At 38.0% G+C, this 19,269-nt stretch overlaps 1 protein-coding gene across 2 annotated transcripts in view; it reads right to left on the reverse strand.

Annotated features, from left to right (window-relative positions):
* The window catches only part of PRRG1 (proline rich and Gla domain 1), a 101,955-nt gene that overhangs the window by 37,509 nt on the left and 45,177 nt on the right, over positions 1-19,269 (reverse strand). For both annotated transcript variants that reach the window (XM_090264355.1, XM_090264354.1), the window contains exon 2: positions 11,820-11,868. In XM_090264355.1, coding sequence (XP_090120481.1) covers positions 11,820-11,829 — 10 coding nt within the window. In that variant the 5' untranslated portion in view covers positions 11,830-11,868. The remainder of the gene's footprint in view (positions 1-11,819; positions 11,869-19,269) is intronic.

Below are 19,269 nucleotides of genomic sequence, written 5' to 3' on the forward strand. Positions count from 1 at the left end.
AAGTTGTTTGGACCTCACTACTTAATAAACAGAACTATTAAGTATTTCTTTTGGCCTAGAAGTGCTATGAAAAAAAAATCACAGTAACAACTAAGAGCACTATAAACTCAGAAAGTTTGAAAACCTCTGACCTAGGGGTTCTGGAGAGATGTAGTATTCCCACTGTCTCCCAAATGTATTTGGCACACCAAGCTTGAATGGACTGGGAAGTTCCTTCTCTGAGAAAGCAGATCAAAATGCCTTTTGAAAGTTCAAAGCTACCAAAACCTGTCAGGTGGGTTATTGCTGTCGTGATAAGTTATAAATAGTATCAGGAAAAGAACACATTGTAGTCCTCTGCACTATCCCGTTACAGCACTCAGTTGTTGGTTACCCTCAAATAGCTACTCTGGTTTGATGAGCTTGGGGAAGAGGCAAAGAATATAAAAACTGATACAACAGGACCACCAAATAGCTGAAACATTGGGGAATTAGGCCTACTATATTATAGAGTGAGCACAAATGAGTGAAATGCTACATAGAAAGATGCCCTCCTCTTTTCCAAGCCCAGCTGGGGCAACCTATGCCTCAATTACTGTAGTGATTCCTTTAGTGTCCTTGGAATTGTTCTGGGTACCAGAAAGCCTAGTTTGGGCTCCCTCATTTTGATGTAAAACTATACACCAGCAACAGTGGCAAGAGTATCAAGATCAAGAGAGAATGGGGACTTTCTGGAAATGAACCTAGCATTTCATTATCTTTTCTGTAATGTAAGAGTCAGGGCCTGCTCCTCTAAACTTAACAGGCAACCCTAGAGTTCTTGTATTTCTCGTAGGAACAGTGTTGGTCGGGGAATTCTTGTATTACCAAGGGCTGTGGTTGTTTAATTTGACTAACAATGTGATGTCTTTGAGATCCCAAGCTTGTTAAGTGGTGCACCTCAGTTATACATTTTCAAAGTAAGAAAAAGTTGTTAGAGCAAATAGTTATATGAGGAAAGCAAAAAACCCTAAGCTTCCCTTCATCATCTGTAAAATTGGAATAACAGCACCAATCTCATAGTTATAAATGAGGTAATGTACATAGAGTACTTTGCTCAGGGCTTGGCAAAACATGGAGGCTTAATAAATAGGCTTGTTCACACTGTCATAATGATAGTTATTCCATGAAAAGAAAACGAAGAGATTTACCAAGCTGAATAATAATGATGCACTTAGAAAATACAGAATAAATGAGTAAGGATAAGTTTAATTTGCCCTGAGTCTGTATGCTTAACACCAAGGATGCCTGGGAGTTTGGTCCCTTGATCAAGTCTGAAATGAAATGTGGTAGAGCTATATAAAGTGCAGTTTAAGCCTGAAACTCCCTTGGAGACACTCTGTCCTAGCTTGTCTATACTGTTGACTGAAAATGTATACATTGTGGTTTGTATCTGATTTAACTGAGTATGCAGGCAACTTTCAGCTACATGAGGAATAGGATATCAAAGCTTCTCAGTAGACCTGTGCTTTGCCTCCCCTGAAACCAAGGTTATCTTGCACATACCTTGGTGGTTCCTACTTAGAAGACAAAGCGTGTCCTCTGTGACTAAAAATGGCCTTAGGAGCCATCTTTCTCCTGCCACAGTGGACCTTTAGCCATTATTAACGTCTTATGAGAGCCTCATAGGCTTTTCAATGATCTAACGTCATGCAGTAGCTACAATATACTTTGATGATTCATAGATATTTGGGGGATATCATGAGGTTTTAAAATTTCAGAAATTCTTCAGAAAGTAAATTAAGGCCTATTTCTGGTCCTTATTTATAAGGACCTGATGCTGGTAACATAATCCAAGGAAGCATCCTTTACTGTAACTTATATGCTTACTTAACTTAGATTCAGTTTTGGTCAGATTCATGTTAATAGGCTATCATCATTAGAATTTTAGCAACAGACCACCAAGAAGCTCTTAAGAAGGATAGGTAAAGAAATGAAAATTACATATATGACAGATATATATGTTTAAAGAAGCATGAATAGCTAAACAAAATACACTAAATAATCATTTCCTATTAATTTTTAAATTATTTGATAGTTCAGGTAACTGTTGACAGTATTTTACATAATCACTGTAGATATTAATGACAGTAAGTCACTAATAACTGGGTTTCATGAACTTAGAAACAAGAGATGACCAAAGTCATGCATTATAACTTACCTTATGCTTTACCTACATAGGAGCCCCAGGTCCCTTAGATTAATCAAGGATCAATTTACTCAACCTGCATCCACAAGCCTGACTATGAGACTTGGAAACCTCACTGCACATTATTGCTGAAAAGTAGAAGGGCAGGGATAGGCTGAACTAGATAAACACATTGACAGCAACAAGAAGTGAAAGCTGATTAATCTAAAGGCAAGGGAAAAGAGAGACCAAAGCCCTTTGAGGGTTACTTAGAATAGGCTCTAACCATCCTTATAGCACCCAAAGCTGTAGGCATCAATAATTATGTTCAAAATGGTGAATCTGAGACACCAAGAAAGGACCATATGATGTTCAGAATAGTTTAGGAAGGCAGTAAACTATACGATCTATTTTAGAACTATTCCCATAAAAATTTTTTTAAAAAGCTTTTAAACACTTATACACTCTGCAAAATATATTTATTCAAATGGAAAGTGTTCCTAGATGTTGTGTAAATGCCAGTATAGCAGACAATCTATAGAGTCCACACGCTAACCAGGAAGCTTTTTTCCCCCTCATGAATGAATCTTTAATATCTTGTTTAGTTGTGAATTTCTCACAAAGATTGTAGAACATGCTAAGCTACCCACTTAAATAAGCCAGCCTTCTGTTTGTCACAGGAAAACTGCCATTTGAGACTATCTTGTTGAAGTGTAAAAAAGCCAATAACCATTAACCACTTTCACCAACCCTGTATTGAGACAAATGAAAGTGCAGGAAAAGAGAAGAATGTAGTATGGTGAAAAGGTCCTGCATTTGTACTCCGAATATGCAGATTCTTGTTCTAGCTCTGGCACTAAACTGGCTGCAGAATTCTGCATTTGTTGCTTAATTTATCTAGGCCTGTGTCCTAATTCGTGAAGCTAAGGTGTTGTATATGATTTTGTAGGTCCTTTCAGTTGTAACTGTGAAGGGTTTTATAACTGCAAGATGTTTGTTCAGTGGGAGTAGTGTATCATAACAAATTCTTTTGGGATATGAATATACTATTTTCCAGCTAAGCTACCATCATCCCCCAAACCAACAACAAAAAATAAACAAAAGGAAATCAACAAGGCACACTCCCCATCCAACCCTCTGCACAGATTTATATTAAAAAATCTTATGAAGTGTCATACAATTCCTTGTTTTCTTGCTTCTAAGCTATTTCAGTACTACTATTTACTCAGTTGTGCATGCATACAATGCCTTCAGGGTTTGTTTGTTTGTTTGTTTTACTGAAATAGGTATAAAATAGGTACTTCTTATCACAGGATTGATGGGAATGACTTTCCCTAAAAAATAAAATAAAAGCCTCACATTCTAAAGTGACATTTCTCTTCCCCCTCCACCCCCCAAAATGTTATTGGGATCATTCTCTATTACTTAGGAAGATGGGAAAAAATAGAATATTTCCAATTGTATTTAAGCACTGTAACATATTTGTGGGGGAAAAAAGGTTAATTTTTTTCATAGCAGATAGGTTTATAATTCAGAATTTGTTGTATGGTAGTGCTCATGCACTCTACCAGGTTGTCACAAAGTTATGGCTTAGTTAGAATGGCATGTAGAATGCGTGCACAGCAATTAGGGAGCTGGAACCCATTCAAGAACTCAGATATTTAAAAAAAATATTTAAAGTTACAGGGTTGAGCTGGCTGAGAAGTCTCAGGGTTTGTGAGAAGAAATAATTGTTATTAATATCTTTAATATCCTGAACCTGCTTCTTAAGGACACTGTGGTGGTTATGATCACTATCTAAGACTTTTTAAAAAGGATATCTGTATGCTACCGGAGGTAATGCAATGAAATGCCAGATGATAACAGGCAGGTTTCCGGGAATAAGTGTGGAGAAAATGCCAGAAATGGATTTCTATACAGGAGAAGACAAAAGAGGTAATGTACAAAGTCAATATTCTTTAAAAACAAAACAAGCATGTGCCCCCAGGGTGAGTCTTACTAACTCAATATGGTTTTTCTTAAAAGCTAAATTTTGGATCATATATTTAGATGTCTCTTGTCTAATGATTTTATGCTCCATAAAGAATAATGAGATACAGAGAAATGGTCTAATAGTTTCTCCCACAAAGGAAGATAAAAGGCCAAATTTTCTTTGACGGAGTTTAACAATTCATAACTCCTTATCAAAAATAATTCTTCGTGAAATGGTAGATGACAACAATCAAGTTGCTAGCAATGGCAACAACTGACTTACATGAATAATAAGTACTCTAAAACTTTATATATGGACTAGGAACTATACCTTACCCACAAGAAACCAATAAATATGGAATTAGAAAATGGTCTAATTTGCACAAAATTAAGCACACAATCAGGTGGAGTAATGAAAGCAGGAAAATTCCAAAGATGGGTATTTCTTCTATTACTATTGTTTGAATGATATCAGCAAGAATATTATTAGTCTTAGTGTTTACAGTTATTAAAATTATGGATCCTATCTACACTGATTAAAGTCCTGTCTGGAAATAACTATAACTAATAATCATCATTTAATGGGGGGGGAGCACATAAAGAAGTCACCAAAATGAAATATAGTTTTAGATATACTACTCTATGTTATAATGAATGCCTTAGAACTTGTCAACATAAATACTATGATATTATCTATGTGATAGTTAAGTATAATGTTGACTCTAGGAGTGGATAATTATCCTGATAGAACACATACTACATTTAATCAAAAAGCCACATTCCAGGGGTGGCTATTAAAATAGCATTCAAAGATAGCATTCAGCTTTCTCTCCTGCCCACAACAGCAGAGAACATAATGGATATGAGAAATGGGAGTCTCATTGACAAATTAGTGCCTTTTTAAATTAGCACCTAAATTTCAGAAATGACTTTTGACTGGCTGGTGAAATCAATGTTACTTATATGTGGATTTGCTCTAGAAATGGTAGAATTCAAACTTTTGCTTGCTCTGCCTGAAGGGAAGTTGCAACATACCAGGAGCACTTTCCTTTTCCTTTCCTCAGGGTGGCTGCCTTCAGAAAACCTGGGGCTTCACTGAGCACATTGGGAACCTCTGATCCATTTCAATTCCTTCTTTTCACTGCCAAGAAAACTAAAACTCAGAGGGTAAGTTACTAATCCGAGGACACAGCTGCTTGATTATATGGTTTTCCAGAACCATACAATGCTCTTCTTTAGACTCAAATTTCTTCTGTTAAAAACACTGTAATATGTGAATGCCAACTTATCTCTAAAGACTTCCTTTCCTTTATTGTAAATCAGCAGTCCTCAATCTTGAGTGATTTTGCACTCCAGGGAACATTTGGCAGTGTCTAGACACATTTTGAGTTGTCATAACTTGCAGGGGTAGGTGTGACTGTTATCTAGTCGGGAGAAGTCAGAATGCTGCTGAACATCTTACAATGCACAGGACTGCCCCTCGCAACAAAGAATTATCTGGCCCAAAATGTCAACAGTCACTCCTAGGTATATATCCCCCCAAATGGAAGATATATTCAAACAAAAACTTGTACATCAGTGTTTGTAGCAGCACTATGTACAATAGCCACAGGGTGGAAATGACCTAAACGTCTATTAATTGATGAATGGATAATCAAAATGTGGTATAATCATACAATGGGTTATTTTTCAGCCGTAAAAAAGAATAAGGTACTAATATAACACGGACTAACCTAAAAACAAATATATGCTAAGTGAATACAGACATAAAAGTTCACATATTGTATTATTGCATTTATATGAAATTCAGAATAGGTAAATGCACAGAGACAGAAAGCAGATTACAGGTTGTCGGCCTGGAGGGAGGAATAGTGACTGACTGATTAATGGGCACAGGGTCTCCTCTAGAGGTAATAAAAATGGTTTAGAATTAGATGCTTGCACAATATTGTGAATGTACTAAATTATGCCACTGAACTGTACACTTTAACATGGTCAAAGCCCTGGCTGCGGTGTCAGTGGATTGAGCGTAGGCCTGCGAACCAAGTGTCGCTGGTTCGATTCCCAGTCACAGCACATGACTAGGTTGCACATCAGGTCCCCAGTTGGGGGCATGTGAGAGGAAACCACACAGTGATGTTTCTCTCCCTCTGTTTCTCCTTTCCCTTCTCTCTAAAAATAAATAAATAAACAAACAAATAAATAATTTAAAAACAAATAACGACAAAAAACATGGTCAATTCTGTTATGTGACTTTTGCCTCAATTTAAAAAATGTCAGTAACACCAAGGTTGAGAAACCACTCTAAACACATGTACCAAAGGTATTTTTGTCACAAATAGCTAAAAATCAAAGAATATTACAATCAAAGACAAAAAGTATCAAGTGATATAATAAATTTTTTTTTTAAGGAGGCTGACCCTTAAATAGTTAGTTAATTCCTTTTTCTTTCTGGTGGGAAAGACTTGCCAGGAGAAAATAATGGCTGTTGTCAGCCCCAAGAAGATTTGACATTACTGCTACAAAATTATGAATTTAAGAATTTATGATAAATTGGTGACATCATCTAAACTGCAGAGGCATGAATCTATTACTGTAATAAAAAGATTCTCCAATTTAACATAGTCTAGAAAATGAAATAACTGTCTTTAAATGTGTGCCTGCACTTGAACTATAAAACAGAGAGCTGTCAAACAAAATTAGGCACTATATTATGAATTAGTCACATTACGAGGCTTGTCAGTGTGACCATTCATTCTCCATTTGAAAATACGGAGCTGCATACTCAGAGTGAAAGTTCAGGATTGGTCTCAACTGAATGACAGTTTGGCAGTGAATCGAAGAGCTTAGAGATTTACTGTGGTAGCTGTAAACTGTCTTTCCTTCCACAAAGGCTTGATAAGTGGGGGTGCATGTTTGGGTTCCTTGGACTAAAGGAGCCAGGCACACCCAGGGACCCAAAGGAACTATGTTGCTATGTTTTAATTAAAACAAAACAAAACAAAACAAAAAACAAACAAAAGGCTGTGCCTGGCAGCACTGCCACTGTTTCTCTACAGCATAGCAATGTGTTCATGCATACTAGACCATCAAGGGCATGTCACCATTAAGTATGGAAAATGAAGATGGGAACTGACTTTTCAGGTTAAGATTTTTATAGACCTAGGATTTTTCTTCTAGGCTAGGTAAAAGTTATTTCCAAAGACTAAAAGCTGGAAGAGCAAAAACAGAAAAAGCAGTAAGTTATCTTCATGTTTTTATTTTAATTATTGTCCACAAATAAAACCTGTCAGCTTGCCATCATTCAGCTATTCCAGATATTATTTTTTATACAACATAGTAAAATTAATCCTTTTGAAGATTCATGGCTAAATAATGTTTCTATTTTGTAGTAAAGGAGTAGGAGCATGATGTGGTTAGTTATGATTGAAAGAACATGATGCATTTCTTCCAGAAGCTGTGTTCTTAAGTTAAAGATAGTAAAAATAACCACCAATAACTGCATATTAGGCTAGTATATACCACAAATTGCTGATATAGAACTTAGAATATGCAATAAGAGAGTGTGTTCTGACACAGAAAAAAACTCAAAATGGAAAACAGGTATGTTTTAAAAATCAAATTATATTCAAACATTGAAACAAAAACAATACCTCCCAAATTTTTTAGCAAGAAAACTCCCAAGAAATTTCTTTGTGGATTACTGCCACTTTGTCATGAATATACCAGTTGCTTGGGGTGGGGGGTGGGGGAATGAAAAGTTAGGCTAGTTTTAATTTCCATCTGAAGATGATTAGAGATAACTACTCAAGTATGTACATACACATCTGTAAAATCCTCACATTGCTTGTGAAAATGTTAATTCTCTAGTAAAATATTACATATAATCTTATCTATGCATGCTATTCTTTTTTGTAACAGCAACTCCTCTTGTCATCTCATATTATTGTGGTGTTTCATGACGTATTATATTCTTTATGTTAAGAAAAGCCACAAAGATAAAAACTTATGGATGAGGGTGACTTTCACCTGGTAAGTGCCTTAGGCTCATTACTTTAGGCACCTTCCACTGTGGGTTGTGTACAGCAAGCTTCTGAGTTGAATTATCTTGTTATTTACCTTGGTGGCTGCCAATCAATGCTACTGTCTTTGCAGCCAGGGATCCCAACTGCTCTAAGGATTTTGGTATTTGATGTAATCTACTATCTGCTACACATACATTTTAGCTGTTACCATAAATGGTGATGAACATTGAGCCATTTCTCTTTGCCTACCTGTCTAGTCCCCTATGCTATGAGAAATATATGAATATCATCATAGATCTCAGAAAATATTTTCTTCCACATCTGCACAGCAACCTAAGTTTTTTTGTTTTACATCAATGTTTTTTAACATTGATGTGAGACAGAAACACCAACTGGTTGCCTCCTGTATGTGTCCCAACCAGGGACTGAACCCTCAACCTAGGTATGTGCCCTGACTGGGAATTGAACCCACAACTGTTTTGGGGGTATGGGATGACACTCCAACCAACTGAGCCACCCAGCCAGAGCATAGCTCCTAAGGTTTTTATCTACTTTTATACACTACTGATGACTAAGGTATTCAAAGCATAGTTTATCCGAAGAAAATAAAAACTAGATACGACATAAGGAGACCTAGGTTTGTATTTTGGCTCTCCATTTACAGGCTGTGGACTTTATGTAAGACTTTCTCTTACAACCCTCTGTTTTGTAATATATATAATGAAGATAATGATCTCTATTTACATCATAGGGTTGTCTTATGACTCAAAATAATGCAGGAGAAATATCTGTGAGTTATGAAGTGCTCTACAAATAGTTGTTAATATCAAAATTATATATTCTTAAGAGCCCTAAATACTAGCTCAGAACTCATATGTAGTAAATGGGATTTCAGTGCCACGTACAATGGACACTGATGTTGGCCTCATAAGAAATTAAATACACAAGTCTATTCTCATCCCAACCCACACCATTTTTAAGACTTTGTTTATAAATTTTGTCATGTCGAATAAATGATTCATCCAACACATATTTATGATTTCTTCATCCAGTATCAAAAACTACAAAAAGAAATTTGCCTCAATTTAAATTTATTTTTATCTGACAAAACTCTTTTTACTATTTTATTATTTTTTAATCTTATATTCTTTTATTAAACTGTTTTTCTATTACAGTTGTCCCATTTTTCCTCCATTTCTCCCCCCTACCCAGCGTCAATTTTAATTTTAATTTTTTGCCTACACTGTATAGTTTTCTAGCTTTGTTGTTTTTGTGGTTCGTTAATGAGGCTACGGCCATATATTTGTGATATTTTCCTTTGTTGCCCCTTTGTATGACAGATTGAGCTGTCTGTGAGAAGCTTTACCAAATCCAGTAAGAACTTCATTGTGCATTGCCAGAAAAGAAAAAAATGAGCACGAAGTAACATTTTTTCACTAATAGTGTTAGCAATTAACAAGTGTAATGAGGGAGTCAAGGATAGACTTTGAGTTTCAGGATGTTAAGAATGCTTTTAAAGTGGTCAACGCAAACAGTTTACCACTTTACAAGTTCTGTGTTTATAAAAGGAGCAGTTTTTGAAGCATTTCTCATCTCCACTTTGGAAGCATGCCCATCTTGCAGATTACATCACCAGACCCTGTCCTTTAGCAAGGACTCTAATAATTGCCTGACCATTTAAACAAACACTTGCCGAGGCACGTTTTAAACTAAGCACCTAATGATCTCCTTGCTAATGGCCTGATTGTCATTCTGAAGAGGAAGAGAGGAAACAAGAAGGAATGTGTTGCTTTGTATCAGTGTAGCTCTTGTCTCCAAATCCACTTGAAGTTTGAGATTAGGTGAGGACCAAACCACAATGAGTTACTCTGGAAGCTTCTGTTGGAAAGGATTAGTCATAGAATTATGACAAGATTTTTATTTATTTATTAATTTTACAAATTTTCTAAACTACCAGATATTGGTATGTTTTCTTAAGTCTGGGAAAGAAGCAGAATCCCTGGGGTTAATCGGTCTTCAAGGAAAGTTCTGGCAAAAAGCAAAAGACAAAATCTGACTCAATAGGTTCATGAAGATATCATATCAGGGCCTACCAGGGCCCATTCTAAAATGGGACAAAGTACCTAGAGCACAAAATACAAAGAGGCACATTCTGTCACTTGCAAAACCCTAGTCAGCCCAGCTGATCAAATAACTTCCTTTTAACTATTAAAAGACAGAACCAATGAAGATATACTTATTAAATAAGGAGAGCAATGAGCAGATACCACTGCTCTCTTCCATTATACTTTATAGAGTTCTCAACCCACTTATCATATGGATTATCACATAATGCCAACCTCAACTTCCTAGGGCTAGAAGTGCAGAATGTATTAATCCCACCTCAGACATGAACAAACAAGTTTAGGGGAGCTCTAGGATCTGGTCAAGGTAGTAGAAGCAGTAGAGGTAGAGGCCGCTGATTCTCTGTGTCCACTACTCTTCTCACTACACTACGCAACAGCAAGTCTCCCTGTGAGGTCCTTTGCAGCATCTGATTTTATAGTGTGCATTGATTATAATTAGTTACGAAGTCACTAGTGGCTGTTTATATTAACTTTCCAATGAAATGAGCTTAAATTTGTCTATTAACCACTGACCATAAATAACCTTATGAGAAAGGAAAACTAAACAAAAGGAATTCATATAACAGTTCTTAATGGCAGGCTTTAACATTTTAGGGTAAATCAAAACCATTTATAAATCAACCTCACAGATAAATTTTTTAATACTATCATGGGTTTCATGGTAGAATCTTTCTTGTTGTTGTTTTTGTTTATGTTATCAATAAGGCTTAGAAACCATTGGAAGCATATGGGTAATTTTACTAAGAGTTGTAAAGAAGCTGGGATTAGGACAGGTCTATATAGCATAAAATTTGAGCCTTCTCCCCTTGTACTAAGAGATGTCTTGAAAAGAGCAGAAGAAAGAAAAAAAAAAAAGTTCCCACTTGCCAGCGAGCAACATGTGGTCTGTTGGTCTTTCTCTGCACAGCCCTGCTTCAGACAAAAACTTTCTAATGCTAACCAGAAATATAATTTAGGTGTCAAAAAAAAAAACAACTTTGAGTTGCAAATCTAATTTCCTGGATGATGGGAGACTCAAATGTTGGAAAATTTTACTTTCAGGTAACAGATAAAGAGCTTAGTAATCAATGTATGTAAAAAGCTGTTGTTTCAGGAACTGTAGGTTATGAGCCACCTTGACTTCGGGTAACCATAAGCTGTCCCACCTTTGTGCCTCAGGGGGACTGCAGGCAATCAAGATGGTATCTGAGCCACTGTACTCCAGGGTGACCACAGCCCAGGGCACAGGGACCACTGCCCAGGACACAGATGAAAGAATGCTGCAGCTTTTGTCTGATTAACTTTTTCCTGAATTCCAAACCCCTTACCTACACTTCTCCTTATAAAAGGGCCCGTTTATACTGGAATTTAAGACAGTTTGTTAGGGTACAAACCCGCTGTCTTCTCAGATCGCTGACCATCTGAATAAAGCGCCCATAAAGACTCAATCCCTGTCTCTGCTTATTGGGTCTGGTAGGTGACAGGCAGCACGGACACCAGCTTTTCTGGTTTCACATACAGTGGATTAATATGGAGAGAGTCTAAATTATTTAAAAGTGAAGAGAAACTTACTCCTCCCCATGTTTTCTGTGGTCCCTGGAGATATCTGGATGATGATTCCCTGTTAAAACACAGCACATACACACAGTCAGATTCGCAGAGGCTGAGTCACGATACTACATCAAATAAGTTCCATTAAAGTTGATGAAGTCAACATCAGCATTTCATTTCAGTACATTCTAATCTTGCCCCTTTACAAAAATGTTTTCTTTATCACAGATATTTAACTTCAAAGGACAGAAAAATAGTATTCTGGAAGCATGAGGTTTATATCAACTTACTATGACCTTGTTTATCTGGAATTAGTTTCTGCCCTTGCCAAATGAAACTCATCAAATTTGTCACATGCTTATCTCTTAGGAGAAGGCAGTGATATCAATAAAAGTTGGTGGACAAAAACGCCAAAAGGCCAATTTTAATAACTAGGCTACCATGTTATTAGTTTGCCTTTCCCTGGCTTATTGTCAATGTCATTCTGTGACAAATCCAATACCTTTTATAGTGTAACACCTTCCTGAATGGTGTTACATAGCAGTGCCTCTAATCAAATTATCCCTGAGGCAAAGAAACCCACAGAGTTATTACCCATAAACAGTATGAATCAATAACTATGAACTACTGACAACAAAAACTTTGGAGGAAAAAAAGAACACATATTGCAAAAGCAAGTATACATGGAGGAGCAGTAATTCTGTTTTTAAAAGATGAAAATACATACACAGAAGCTATTTCATACCACAATGCTTCATTTTTCTTACAGGTTTCAATCATAGAATGATCACACATTTATTGTTTATCTGCCACATTCCAAATATGGAGCTAAGCACCAGAAAGACAAAATTATAAGATATAATCTATCAATCTATTGAGGAATGCATAACCTACTTAATCTTAAGCACATAAGGGAAAGTGATATAACTAAGATGGCCACATAGGTCTCCTTCACAAGCCAACTACAGTCCCTCTCACAGGAAGAACAACTAGCAACTATCCGTAGAAAACATACCACTTTGAAAATCCCACATTAGAAGGGTAAGAGGACTACATATATTCTGACCATACTGGCTGGTTTAGCTCAGTGGATTGAGCGTCGGCCTGCGAGCTAAGTGTCGCTGGTTCGATCTTCCAGTCAGGGTACATCAGAGAAGGAAAACTCTGACTCCAAAAAACCTCCGCTGCCTTGCGGCATACCTCTTCAGGGGAAAGGCTAAGGGAGTAAACCCCGACAGAAAATCCGGAGCCGGAGTCTCTAAGGCGGTTTGATGTTGTAGTCAACACCGGCAACTCCTGCGGCGCACCTGAAGCCAAGCTGTATTGACTCCGTCTTTCCCTTGGACCCTTCAGCTGCGAAGAGAGGGGGGGTCTGCTGCATGGGCAACAGCAGACCCTCCATATCACCCTGCCCAGGCTCTGTAGCTTCAGCTCCACTGGAGAGGACACTCCAGCATCATCGCAAGATGTCAATTCAACACGGGAGGAGACAGATGCCGTGTCACTCCCGAGTCGGACTGCACAGCCATTCTCGGCGGTGCAGATAGACACTTAAGAAGCTACACCATCGTCTCTCGAGACGGACGGCTGCCGACGACGACGACTGCTCCTTCTCTAGTGACACGGTGCTGTAACAGAGCAGGGTAGGAGTCCTCAAAGTCCCCATAGCTCACAGTTTTGGGGATGGGGTAAGGAGATAATATAGCTTTTAAGGTACTTTGCATATCTATGGCAAGATGATAGCTAGATAATAGCTGTGCTGCCACCCCAGGGCAAAAGGGAAGATGATAGGCTTAAGAAACTTTTCATAACAATGACAAGATGATAGCTGAGCCTTTCCTGAAGGGAAGCTATGATGCCCCCAGGCAAAAGGGCAGATGATAGGCTTAAGATACTTTTCATAATAATGACATATGGTGCTCCCAGTCAGCATTTAAAATTAGGGAGAGCCATGAGGATGTGGAAAGAAGCCACAAGGTCTGAAAGGCAGTAGATGGGAGTCTGCCAGGTCTGGTGTGTAAGGGGGGAGCCACGTTGTTTGAAGAGAGTCTGCCACGAGGTTTAGAGTAAGAAAGAGGAGACCCACTGGGAAAGCTGCCTGGAGAACACAGCGGCTTGGCCGATGAGTTGGAATTGTAGGGACCTGCCTAACCAAGCACGGATTAGTGGGAGATGCCTGGAATGCTGAACTGTGACCGGGAATGCTGAGCCACAGACTTCTGCTTTTCTGAAAGATGGTACCTCTCACTGGGGTATTCTGAAACTAGCCTGGTTTGGTGGGGGGGGGGGCGTCAGGACTGTTTTTGGGTGTTTTAAAGGGAGTGCGACATAATCGTAGAAACCTGTTATTCTGAATCTGTAAAACTTTTAAATAACCCCCCCCTTCCTTTTCCACCACACTCTTGTACTGAGAGTCACGCTTCTTGGCAGTGGGCAATCAGACCCCACAACTCTTCCAGAACAGCATAAGCTGGGCTCTGTAACGGTGCCACACCAAGAGGGCACCCCAAGCCTGTGGTTGCTACAGTGGGAAAAGATAGCTTGAAGTGTACATTCAGTTTCCCCAGCATGTGAAGCGCTTCCCAGGAGGCTCGCTCAGGTGTTTCCTCATTCAAGTCACTGGAGGAATCTGCAGGGCTTTGACAGAGGTGGATAATGGGGGTGGAGGTTACAGCAAATACTGCTCAGAACTTGGCAGACAGCATTCCTGCTTCCAACAGTGACAGGAGCAGAGATCCTAGCCAGATTTCTATCCATCTGCAGAACTGAGCCAATGACCCCTCTGGCTAGGGAGCTCAGTTGGCAGTTCTTCCTGATTCGGATCCCTAGTCAGTGGGCCATATGGGCAATAAAGCCTGTTCTACCACTCCGCCTGGGGAAAGGAAGCAAATTCTCAGCCACACCCAAAGTCCTGAGCATAGCCTCCAATTCTTCCCACCCAGGAGGCCTGGCCAGAGAACTAAAACAGCGCATGGAACCCAATCTTACAGCCCTGCTTGGTCAGGGAGGCAAGCTAGCTCTGCTTAACTAGGGAGTCTGAACAGTGACCCTGGGCAACATAGGAGCCCAGTTTTTACAACCCTAATATGCAGATGAGGCCAGCCTATCACCATGCCCAATTGCTGAACATAACCTGGGGTTTGCACAGGCAGGAAGCCCGGCCAGTAACTATGTCTAATCAGGAGCATAACCTACTTCTCCAGCCAACAGAAAAGCCCAACCAGTGAATTTGCCTATCTGCATAGCACAATAGCTTAGGTGATCACAAAGATCAGGATACAGCCCCACTCAACTTCAAGACACAGTCTGTGGCCCTGCCTGACCCCAGAGCACAGCCTGAGGTCACATCAGACTACTAAATCCTGCCTGCAACCCCACCTAAACACAGAGTCCAGACAGTAGCGCCACCTAGTTGTGCAGCATAGTCTGAGATCCCACACAATCAGGGTGGCTGCAGAGCACAGCCCATAGCCCTACCCAGATGTAGAGTTCAACCACTGGTACCATCCTGCCAGTGAACATAGCCTAGGACTTTACCCACCCAGAGGTGATTGTAGAGCTCAGCTAGTGGCCCACCTGACTTTCAGTGTATAATCAATAGCCCCACCCAAATAGGGACATGGTCTCTGAGTGGTCCTACTTGAATAGAGCCCATCCAGCTGTGGAGTGCAGCCAGAGGCAGCCCCCCAAACTCAGACCATGAGCAGTGGTTTCACCCAACTACAGTCCCAATAACAAACCCTGCCTGCCAACAGAAGCTACCAAATGACCTATCCAGTACCCCCAAGCTGCAGTGACTGGTGAAGGTCTTTCCCTGCAGAAATGAACAAGTAAAGCCTTGATGAGGATGATGAATAAATGCACAAATATCAATGAAAGGAATCAAAGATCACAAAGAAACAGGTAGATGTTACACCACTAAAATAAACTAATAAAGTGCCAATAACTGACTCTAAAGAAATAGAGAAGTATCTGAAAAGGAATTCAAAAATAATCCTCTTAAAGAACTTCAGTGAGCTATGAAACACACAGATGGGCATCTAAACGAAATTACAAAAAACAATGCATGAACAAAATTAGAAGTTCAACAAAGAAGTAGAAACCATCAAAAAAATCTTAAAGCTAAAGAATACAATGACTGAATAATTCAACAGAACAAAACAACAATTGTGATTACCTATCAATAACTGCTTTAAATGTAACTGGATTAAATTCTTCTATCAAAAGAAACAGAATGGCTGAATGGGTTAAAACAAACAAACAAACAAACAAACAAGATTCCAGCAACATGCTTCCTACAAGAGATTCACTATAGATTTAAGGACGCACATAGAATGAAGTAAAAGGATAGAAACAGACATTTTAAGCAAATGGTTCCCAAAAAGCAGGGATAACCATACTTATCAGACAAAATAGATTTTAAGCTAAGAACGATCACAAGACACAAAGAAGGCCATTATACAATTCATCAAGAAGATATAACAATTGTACGTATTTATGCACACAACTTTGGAGCACACAAAGGAGAAATAAACAGCAATACAATAATAGTTGGGGACTTTAATACCCCACTCTCAACAATGGACACATCATCAACGCAGAATCATTCAGGAAACAGAGAATTTAAACAACACTACAGATCATATGGACAGAATAGACACACACAGAATATTCCATCCAACAGCAGCAGAACACACATTCTTCTCAAGCTCACAGGGACGCTTTTCTAAGACAGATCATCTGGTAGGCCACAAACAAGTCTCAAATACAAGAAGATAGAAATTATATTGAGTATCTTTTACAAACATGATGATATGAACTAGAAATCAATAATTCGAGGAAAGCTGAAAATTCTTAAATACATGAAAACTAAGACACTCCTGACCAATGAATGGGCCAAAAAAGAAATAAAAATATATCTTGAGAAATTCAAAAATGGAAACACAATTTAAGAAAAGCAGATCTAAGAGGGAATTTTACAGTGATAAGTTTTCAAGAAAAAAGAATGACTTCAGATTGAGTGTTGGCCTGCGAACCAAGTGTCGCTGGTTCAATTCCCAGTCAGGGCACATGACTAGGTTGCACACCAGATCCCCAGTTGGGGACGCACGAGAGGCAACTGCACATTGATGTTTCTCTCCCTCTCTTTCTCCTTTCCCCTCTCTCTAAAAACAGATAAATAAAATAAAAATAAAATAAAATAAATAAGCTCGTTAAAAAATTTTTTTTAAAAAGGGATGACTTCAAAGAAACAACCTAACTTTATACTTCAAGGAAGTAATAAAATAAGAATAAACGAAGGCCGAAGTTAGCAGGGAAAGGGAATACTAAATATTAGAGCAAAAGTAAATGAAATATAAAGTAGAAAAACAATAGAAAAGGTTAACAAAACTAAGAGTTGGTTCACTGAAAAGATGAACAAAATTGACAAACCTTTAACTAGAAAAAGAGAACCCAAATAAAATCAGAAATGAAAGAGAAAATGGATCATGAGACTACTATGGATAATTATACACTAACAAATTGTACAACCTAGTAGTGGACCAACTCCTAGAAACATACAACTCACCAAGACTAAATAATTAAGAAATGGAAAATCTGAACAGAACAATCACAAGGAGAATAAATCATTAATCAACTCCCCTCAACAAATAAAAGCCTGGGACCAGATGCTTTCCCTGGTAAATTCTATCAAACGTTTAGAACAACCATCCTTCTCAAATTATTTTTAAAAAATTGTTTTATCCTCAGTCAAGGACATTTTTTCATTGCTTTTAGAGAGAGAGGGAGAGAGGAAGGGAGAGAAACATTGATGGAAGAGAGAAGCATCAACTGGATGCCTCCTGTACACATTAGGACAGGGAATCATATGTGCCCAGACCAGGGATTGAACTCATAACCTAGGTGTGTGCCCTGACTGGGAATTGAACCTGCAACCCCTTGGTTATGGGATGACATTCCTAAAATCACTGAAGAGGAAGGAACACTTCCAAACTCACTTTATGAGGCCAGCATTACCCTGATAAAAATACCAGATAAGAACACTATAAGAAAACTACAGGCCAATATCCCCAATGAACACAGGTGCAAAAATTTGTAACAAAATACTAGCAAAGACAAATTCAACAACACATATGTAACATAATAAAGGCCATATCAGAGAAGCAGCTAATATCATACTCAACAATGAAAGCTTAAATACTTTTTCTCTAAGATCAGGAACAAGATAAGGGTATCCACACTCACCACTCCTACCCAGAATAGTACTGGAAGTTCTAGCCAGAGCAATCAGGCATTAAGAAAAAAAAAGGCAACTAACTTGGAAGGGAAGAAGTAAAATTCCCTATGTGCAGATGGTATCATATTGTATATAGAAAATCCTAAAAACTCCACCAAAAACTATTTGAAAAAAGTAAAGTTACAGAATACAAAATCAACATACAAACATCAGGTGTGTTTCTACACACTAACAATAAATAACCTGAAAAATAAAGGAACAATACCATTTATAATAGCATAAAAAAGAATAAAATACTTAGAAAAAAATGTAACCAAGGAGGTGAATGATCTATATACTGAAAACTATGAGACACTGATGAAAGAAATCAAAGAAGGCACAAATAAATATAAGGCTATCACATGTTCATGGATTAGAAGAATCTTGTTAAAATGTGCATACATGTGCATATATGTACATCTATAGATTCAATGCAATAACTACCAATACTTCAATGACAATTTTTACAGAAAAAACAATCCTAAAGTGTGTGTGGAACCACAAATAACCTAAATAACCAAAGCAATCCTGAAGGAAAATATCTTCCTGGTATAAAACTATACTGCAAAGCTATCATAATCAAACCGGTATGGTACTGGTGTAAAAACAGGTAAATACACCAAAGGAACAGAATCCAGAACTCAGAAATAAACTCATTGGATATAAGGTCAACTAATATTTGACAGGGGTAGCAAGAAAACTCAATGGGGAAAAGATAGTCTCTTCAATAAATGGTCTTGGGAAAATTAGACATTCACATATAAGAGAAACTAGATCCCCTACCTTACAACACTGACAAAAATTAACTCAAAATGGATTAAAGACTTAAATGTAAGACCTAAAACCATAAAACTAGAGGAAAACGAAGGGGAAAAAATCCTTGACATTGGTCTTGGCAACAATTTTTTGCATATGACACCAAAAACACAAGCAACAAAGGCACAAATAAATGAGACTGCATCAAACTAAAGATCTTTTGCACAGCAAAAGATGACTGACAAAATTAAAAGGCAATGGAAGGAATGGGAGAGGATATTTGCCAACTATGTTTCTGATAAGGGATTAATAACCAAAATATACAATAAACTTATACAACGAAATTTTATGACTTAATAGCAAAAACCAAATAACCAAATTTAAAAATGGGCAATGGTCTTGAGTAGACATATTTCAAAGTAAGACATATAAATGGCC

Source organism: Furipterus horrens, unplaced genomic scaffold, assembly GCF_987537825.1.
Source record: "Furipterus horrens unplaced genomic scaffold, mFurHor1.1.pri manual_scaffold_17, whole genome shotgun sequence".
Classification (NCBI taxonomy): Eukaryota; Metazoa; Chordata; class Mammalia; order Chiroptera; family Furipteridae; genus Furipterus; species Furipterus horrens.